General features: G+C 56.3%; 1 protein-coding gene across 1 annotated transcript in view; it reads right to left on the bottom strand.

The window, feature by feature from the left end:
- Window positions 1–418: 418 nt before the first annotated feature.
- Window positions 419–8,464, bottom strand: part of ATOX1 (antioxidant 1 copper chaperone) — an 8,402-nt gene continuing 356 nt past the window's right edge. Inside the window, exons 2-4 of the mRNA XM_025200962.1 lie at window positions 7,246–7,497; window positions 4,179–4,351; window positions 419–659 (exon numbers count right to left, since the gene is read on the bottom strand). Of these exons, the coding sequence (XP_025056747.1) occupies window positions 4,227–4,351; window positions 7,246–7,497 (377 nt within the window). The 3' untranslated portion in view covers window positions 419–659; window positions 4,179–4,226. The remainder of the gene's footprint in view (window positions 660–4,178; window positions 4,352–7,245; window positions 7,498–8,464) is intronic.

Genomic DNA, 8,464 nt, shown 5'->3' with positions numbered 1-8,464 from the left:
ATGTAATTACTATCAGAGCCAGGGCTATCTCTTACTACGTGCATGTACAGCACCTGGCACTATGGGGTGCCAGTGCCTATTGGGACCTCTGCAACCAACAGCAATATACTAATATATTGTATAATTATACAGCGTAACTAATGAAGCCTGCTTGGGGCAAGGGAAAAATGCAAGGGGTTGTCCCAGCGCATCCAGAGCCCCTGGCGGAGTGCGCGACACATCTGCAATGGGATGCTAATTCATTTAACTCCTGGCCTAGACAGCACAAGAGCTCAGCTTGCTGGAGACGGGGAAAGCAAGGTGAAGCTGTGGCCAGCAGAAGCTGGGAGAACTGGTCTTAAGGAAGATGCAATTCCTTATTTTCATGGACCCTTCCTCACCAAAGGGCCTGAAGAAAACAGGGGGACACTGCGACCCGCCATGGAAAAGAGAAGCAGCTTCTTCCTTTATTGCAGGGCCGGAGAGGGAGTTTGCACCAAGAGCTCTAACAGGTCAAGAGGGGAATTTTACTGCACGATGGGCTTTTTCCTCCGGGTGTCTTCTTCCTTTTTAGCCCTCTTCTTTCCAGCAGCTGGTAGGGGAACCCAGGTCAAGAGGAAAGGGGTGTCAGCAGAAGTGTAAACAGTCAGCCACGGTCTTCCTGGAGCCATGCGCTCGTGCTGCAGAAACAAGGGAGGGGGAGAAAAGTGAGACGAGGCTGCCCCCTCCCGGCCATGCCCGAAAGAAAATCCACCCACCCATCAGCAATGACAGGTCCAGCAATGACCTTGACAAATTGGAGGATTGGGCCAAAAGAAATCTGCTGAGGTTCAACAAGGACAAGTGCAAAGTCCTGCACTGAGGATGGAGCCATCCCCTGCGCCGGGGCAGGCTGGGGGTGACGGGCTGGGCAGCAGCTCTGCAGAAAAGGACCTGGGGGGACAGGGGACAAGAAGCTGGACAGGAGCCAGCAGTGTGCCCTTGGTGCCAAGAAGGCTACCAGCATCCTGGGCTGCACTGGTAGGAGCGGTGCCAGCAGATCGAGGGCAGTGATTCTTTCCCTCTGTTCAGCTCTGGTGAGGCCACATCTGGAGTCCTGTGTCCAGCTGCGGGCCCCACTACAGAAAGGATGTGGACACATTGGAAAGAGTCCAGTGGGGGGTGATGAAAATGGTTCAGGCGCTGGAGGACATGACTTATGAGGACAGACTGGGGGAACTGGGCTGATTTTGTCTGCAGAAGAGAAGACCGAGTGGGGATTGAACAGCAGCCTTCACCTCCCTGCAGGGGGGTGCAAAGAGGATGGAGCTGGGCTGGTCATAGAATCACAGAAGTCAGGTGGGAAGGGACCTTGTAGATCTTCAGGTCCGACCCCCTGCCTGGGCAGGAAGAAAACTGGGCTCAAGTGACAGCCAGGTAGACATCGAGCCGCTTCTTAAAGACCCCCAGGGTAGGAGCCAGCACCACTTCCCTTGGAAGTTGGTTCCAGATCCTAGTCATCCTGACTGTGAAGTAGTTCCTACAGATGTCTAATCTGAACCTACTCTCCAACAACTTGTGGCCGTTATTCCTTGTTATCCCAGGGGGCGCTGGGGGAAACAAGGTCTCCCCCAAACCCTTCTGGTCCCCCCTAGTGAGTTTATAGACGGTCACCAGGTCCCCCCTCAGCCTTCTCTTGTGGAGGCTGAACAGGTTCAGGTCCCGTAACCTCTCCTCGTAGGGCCTGCCCTGCTGCCCCCGATCATGCGGGTGGCCTCCTCTCGGCCCTCTCCATGCTGTCCACATCCCTCTTGAAGCGTGGTGCCCAGAACTGGACGCAGTACTCCAGCTGCGGCCTGACCAGCGTCGCGTAGAGGGGGAGGATCACCTCCTTGGACCTACCTGAGATGCACCTGTGGATGCACAATAGGGTCCGGTTAGCGCTGCCGACCGTGATAGCCTCGCATTGTCAGCCCATGTTCGTCTTGGAGTCAATAATGACTCCAAGATCCCTTTCTGCCTCCGTGCTCTCAAGAAGGGAGTTTCCCCATCTTATAAGTGTGTTGTCGGTTACTACTGCCCAAGTGCAGCACCCTGTATTGAAACGCATCCTGTTTTTGTTAGCCCACCCCTGCAACCTATCCAGGTCTTTCTGCAGCCTCTCCCTCCCTGCTAACGTGCCCACCTCTCCCCACTGGTCTCAGTGGGGGCAGATGACAGAGCAAGGAGCAATGGACTCAGGTTGCAGCCAGGGAGGTTTAGGTTAGGGATTAGGAAGAATTTCCTCATGGGGAGGGTAGTAAAATACTGAAACAGGTTACCGAGAGAGGTAGTGGGATCTCCATCCTTGGAGGTATTTAAGGCCTGGCTACACAAAGCCTTGGCTGGGATGATGTAGGTGGGGCTGGTCCTACTTTGAACAGGGGCTTGGACTAGGTGTGACCTCCTGAGGTCCCTTCCAACCTGAATTTTCTATGAAGATCCTTCAGCTAAATTTCTCTCAGAGGCTCCCTGGGCCACGAGCAGATAAAGGATTTCCTGAGGAGAGCGCGTACTTGAACTTAACAGCAGCAAACATGATGCTGATGATCTGCTCAGCACAGGCTTTCCATGGCCAGGGCCCTGATCTAATAGGAGGGGACCTCACCTTCAGGTGTTGTGAGCACCTGCTTCTCCTGTTAACAGCCACCAGACATGTCAGAGCTCAGACAGTCTGGAAATCAGAGAGTCCTCCATACTCTCCTGCAAAGCAAGCAGGCATTGTTCCCATTTTATGGATGGGGAACTGAGGACCAGAGTAGAACGACCTGTCCAAGCTCCCACAGTTGATCAATGGTACGGGGCCAACTCAAAGGAGACCTTGGTTTCCAAATCTCCCCTGCCTACGGGCTCTTCTTTCCACACAACACTCAGGTCTGTTGGGATGCCACGGATGTTACCGGTGACATCTGCTTCAAGCCAGGATTTTTCTTATTTTGTAAGAATCAGGGCTCGTCTTGAGTAGCAGCGTTGCATGATTTAACACACCCCATGTGTAAGCCCCTACTTCCAGCCACATAAGTGTCTAATAGATGCACTTAAACTGGCTTAATCCTCCATCTTAATCCAGGAATTGGCCGATGCAAACCAAAAGGATCTGAGCAAGGGTTAAACGTTTAAGGCCATCTATGTTAGGACCTTGCACGGCTTGACCTGACTGGAATTTAAATCCCATCTGTTAAAACAGTGCTGCTTGGTGAATACAAACAAGCCCTCCATCCAGCCGGCACATGCCAAGGTGCAAGGTTGGATACCGTCAGCGCAGCACGTGGTAGAAACAAATACAGTTGTCCCCAGCCCCTCCAGGTCTGTCTGGGAGAACCCCCTTCTTGCAGTAAGGGCGCTCGGTCCATGCCGACGAATGGCCTAACAAAGTGAGCATGCCACGGTGGTTTCCCAGACTAGATGGGAGGCGTGAGACCCACCGCAAGACCTCATTTCAATGAGACTATTTAAAGGTGAGTCACCTAGTGCTGCATCTCCTGCCCCTGGTGAGCTCCAGCCCTCCCCGAGGCTACAGATGTGACGACCAGCTGCAGGCTCCTTAGCTCACAAGCAACCCCCCTGGGCCAGCCAGTCCCCAGGTCCTTGTTCTGCTGAGTACATCCTCCCCTAGAGAGCTGCCTCTGCCCTGGGGACCGGCATGCTCGGCTGGCAGGGCTCTTTTGGTGTTCGTTTTCAGAGAGGGGCATTTTTGGCAAGCATGGATTCATCTGGGAGTGGGGCCGAGCTGGTGTTCTTGCAATCCCAACAAGAGCAGGCCACTCAAAGCCTTGCTTGGCTCTTCCCACTAGCCACAGAAAGAGTTACTTGGGTCCAGGGGGGTGGAAATAAAGGGCAGGGATATGTAGGGAGAAAGGGCATGAGAGATGGTCATGACCTGGCCTCATCTCCAGGTGCTGGCAGCAAAAATGAAGCTCCCTGTGCTCACCGGAGCCAGGTCAGGGAGTGCCTATGGTGCTTAGGATGGGGTGAAGATGCAGAGAAAGGTCAAGGCAAGTCGGACCTCTCCCCACCTTGACAGCTCCCTAAGCCCACCTTGCTAGCACCACAGCTCAGCTCTCCGTGTGGGACCACGCACCAGCCCTGTTCTCCCCTTGCACGACACCACTTCAGCCCCCCTGGGCACAACCGTGGTAGTCATGGACCAGACGAGAAGAGCCTCTTGGCACCAGACTGACCTTCCTGGCAGCACCGAGGAAGCTGGACCCTCCATCCTGTCCCCAGGGTCACTTCTCCCCCAGGTAGTTGGTGGTCTTCCCGGTTTTCTTCAGCGTTTCCAGCAAGGTGTCGATGCTGTGCTCTGACTCAATGCACACCTTCTTGTTGGGCAGGTTGATGTCAAACTGGACGCCTGGGAGGGGGAGAAGAGTCCCCAGAGATGAGGAGCCAAGTCCTCTCCAGGTCATGACCCCCCACATAAAATAATCATAGACTCATAGGACATGAGGGTTGGATGGGACCTTAGGAGGTCACATCTTGTCCAACCCCCTGCTCCAAGCAGGACCAGCCCCAGCTGCATCATCCCAGACATGAATTTGTCTTAAACACCTCCAAGGATGGAGACGCCACCGCCTCTCTGGGTAACCCATCCCAGTGCTTCACCACCCTCCTAGGGAAATAATTTTTCTTAATATCTAACCTCGACTTCTCTTGCTGTAACTGGAGCCCATTGCTCCTTGTCCTGTCATCTGCCCCCACTGAGACCAGTCCAGCTCCATCCTTTTTGCAGCCCCCGTGCAGGGGGCTGAAGGCTGCTATTAGCACCCTCCAGTCTCTTTTGCAAACTGGTTTGGATGGAGCTGATCCTGCCTTAGGAGGGGACCTTCCTCTGAGCCAGGGGGTGCTTGCTCCCCCTTGCCTGGGCTCTAAACACTGCCCACACCCCTGCATGCACCGGGTGCGCGGGGTGGCTGCAACCCGAACCCAAATCTGAATCCGCTCCGGTGTTACAAGTGGCTGCAGCCAGGCAGGAGGTGGAGGTGGAGCAGGCCCAAAACTGGAGTGGGGGGGGCCCAAAACTGGACACAGGACTCCAGGTGTGGCCTCACCCGTACCGAATAGAGGGGAAGAATCACTTCCCTCCATCTGCCGGCAATGCTCCTACCGATGCAGCCCAGGATGCCCTTACCCTTCTTGGCAACACGGGCACACTGCTGACCCATCTCCATCTTCTTGTCCCATCCCCCCAGGTCCTTTTCTGCAGAGCTGCTGCCTAGCCAGTCACCCCCAGCCTGCACCAGTGCATGGGATTGCTCTGTCCGAAGTGCAGGACTTTGCACGTGTCCTAATTCAACCTCATGAGATTTCTTTTGGCCCAGTCCTCCAGTATGTTGAGGTCTCTCTGAATCTCCCTCAATTGCAATTCTTTATTGCTTATTCTTTATTTACAGGTGGGGAAACTGAGGCACACAGGCAAACATGGCCTTCCCCCAAAGTCAAATGGCCAAGCCCAGCTCCATCCCTCTCACCACTAGACATCCTTGTCCCTTTGGTGCACAGACACATCCTTAGAAACAACTGGAAGTTCAAAGCAGCTGGCCAAGGGGAACAAGGGCTCAAGACTGAACACAGGAACCTGGTTTCTGTAGCAGCAGGGATCTCAAAAACAGCCGGGGCATGCATTTAATTAACAACACTATCCCCAGAAACTGGGGATACCAGCTGACATGTGTTATTGGGGCCCCATATAAGTCCCATCAGGCAAGAAAGATGAGTAGCCAGGCTCCTTCCTGCTCCTTCCAAAGGCCTTCCTCACTCTCTGGTGCAGCAAGCTGCTACACCAGTGAGAGGCTCAAAGGGATGGACTGTCTCCCGGCTGGCAGGAACCAGAGCTCTGCTTCCAGTGCAGCCGGCCAGAGAGAAGCATGCATGTGCAACCAGGCCCGGCGAGAGCCAGGTGTCCGGGCTGCATTTGCATTCGCCGCACATGCTCTCCGCGGCATCGGGGCTGCCTCTGCTCATTGATTACCGGTTTCATGTGCCTCGTTTCTACCGGACTGCTGCCTGGTTTGCGGGGACCGCAGCCCGGCTCTCACGGTAAACACAGCTCGGCAGAAGGCTTCTGCACAACCAAACCACCCCAGGTCTTGCATACAGGATGAGGAGCCAGCCTGCACATAGGAGCTGCAAGCTCTCTCCTTGCCGGGCTAGCTCTCCAGCTAAAGGCCCAGTCAGCTTGCATGAAGAACCAAAGCGGAACAGCTGAGAAAAGCCGCTGGCTTGGCAGGGCTCTCCCCTGAGCCAAGACGAAGGGGTGGGGTTGCTTTCTGGGAGCAGGAAGGAAAGCAGCCTCTTTGATCAGCGGGCTGGACAGGTCAGCCTGCCCCTCTCCGGACCTTGCTGGGCCTGGCTGCAACCTGGGCTGGTGCTTGCACTGGGGCATCAGCGGCTTTTCCTCCTGCCCTTGGGACCAGGGCTGTAGCCCAAGCCAGTCCCCAGAGGCCCACAGCTGCCCTGCACTGCAAGAAGAGGAACTGGACTGGAATTTCCTGTTGTCACGAGGCAGCTTTGCCCTCCTCCCCCGCCGCTCTCAGGGTCACGGGAGTCTGCTGCAAGATTAATAATTAGTTACTGGCTCACCACCTGCCACGGCAGCAGGGTGAGGGGCAAGGTGAGTCTCTGGGAGATGCTACACCCACAACACCCGCTTCTGCACTCCTTCCCGAGCCCAAGGGGGATGCAGCCGGGCAGGGGGTACCCCAGGGCTGCCCCATTCCCCAGGCCCGGCGAGGGGATGTATTTTGGGGGTGGGCTCGATCTCCCAGGAGGGGTGCAGCAAGCAGGCTTTGAATACTGCCCTGCACCAGCTCCCATCCCCTTCGCCTTCTCCCTCTCCACATGAACGCCTCCTACTGCTTCTGCTTCACGCCTGGAGATGCTGATGTGCTTGGGCATGTTTCTCTACGCAGAGGATCCAGCAGGCTCCTTGGGGCCTCCCGGATGTGCCCAGGTAACAGGTTGAGGCTACCCTCAACCTCCTTCTGCACCGGCAAACCTGGTCCAGGGTGCCATGCGATGGAGAGTGCACACCAGGGAGGAGAGCAGGGACCTTGCACCAGCCTCTGCCAAGGAGAAGGGAGGAAGCAGGGGCCTGGCACGAGGACTCCCGTTTCATGTGGCTCACTCATCCCCCGGTACTTCTGCACCTGGCTGCTAGGCTGGGATGTAAATCATCATCAGCAGCAAGTTCGTTGCCACGCTTTGCAACCTGCTGCTGGCTCCCAGGCCTGGCGCAGTGCCACTCACCTCCCAGCTTATTCAGGACGCGAGTGACCGCGTTGGAGCAGCCTTCGCAGGTCATGTCCACGAAGAACTCGTGCTTCTGAAACGAGGAGGAGGAGGAGAGGTTGGAGACGGCAACGAGGCCTGTCTTGCCTTGGGACTGCAGCTCACAGCGCAAGGCTGCTCCTCTCCAGAGAGGAGAGAGGAGAGCAAAACAGGCTCCTGCCGCAACCCCGAGGGGCACAACACAGGGACTCTCAGCATCGACCCAGGTTTCTGCACACCGTTCTCAAGCTTTTTAGGCTGGAGGCACCCCTCGTCAGGCTTGCTAGAACATACCAGCTTTTCTTTTCACTCCTTTTCTGACTGCTCAAAACTGCTAGAGCCATTCTTCTGTTGCAAAGGCCTCGGCAAAACCGCAGCAGGGCAGCACGGTTTTAGCACCGTGAATTCCTACCGGAAAACTCTGGGTTTATCATGCCAATCGTGTGCACGGCCAACTGCAACCCCGCAACAACCCGAAAAGGATCTCGAGGCACCCCGGGTGCCACATCCCCGTGGCTGAGCGTCGCTGCCCTAACATTATCGTGTTTTCTCACGTTCCTGTCTGCAACCATGTCTTGCCTCCTTTTAGGTAAGAGCTTTTGGGAAGGGACCCTGTTTTGCAGCTGAGCTGCAAGCCACGACTGCGGCTGCCGGTATACGTAACCGATAATCCCGCACCTATACACACACTGCAGGGACCGTATGGGCACCCTTAAATGGGACCCCGGCTGCCTGGTAGAGATGCCGGTAACAACACAGTCCCTGCCAACTATTAAAAAGGAAAGTGGCCGGCTCTCCGCTCTCCCACACGGGCCGTCTGCTCACGATCGGGGATAATAACCGACTTTCCCACGACATCGCCCGGCCTGTTTCGAGGGAAAGCGTCTCGCCCTCGAAGCAGCGCCGAGCGCGCGGAGGCAGGACAAGGAGAGACGCGGTGGCCCGGGGCCCGCTGAGCCCTGCGGGAAGACGGGCAGGTCTGACGCTGCCTGGAGACCCCTTGGCGAGCGGCGGGGCGCTGAGCATCCTTCAAGCCATGGTGGGGCATCCTTCAAGCGAGGTCTGGGCTCCTTTGGCATCGCTCGGGGCTAATGATGAGCCGCCGCTTCCGCCTCCTTAAGACTTGCTCCCCTGGGGCAGCTCCCAAAAGGATGCTTGCACGCCCCGGGGACCATCCTTGCACCCAACCCCTGGGCAC

The sequence above is a fragment of the Alligator sinensis genome, unplaced genomic scaffold (assembly GCF_000455745.1).
Source record: "Alligator sinensis unplaced genomic scaffold, ASM45574v1 scaffold550_1, whole genome shotgun sequence".
Classification (NCBI taxonomy): domain Eukaryota; kingdom Metazoa; phylum Chordata; order Crocodylia; family Alligatoridae; genus Alligator; species Alligator sinensis.
The sequence above is the reverse complement of the archived record's forward strand: the minus strand, read 5'-3'. Positions and strand labels throughout refer to the sequence as shown.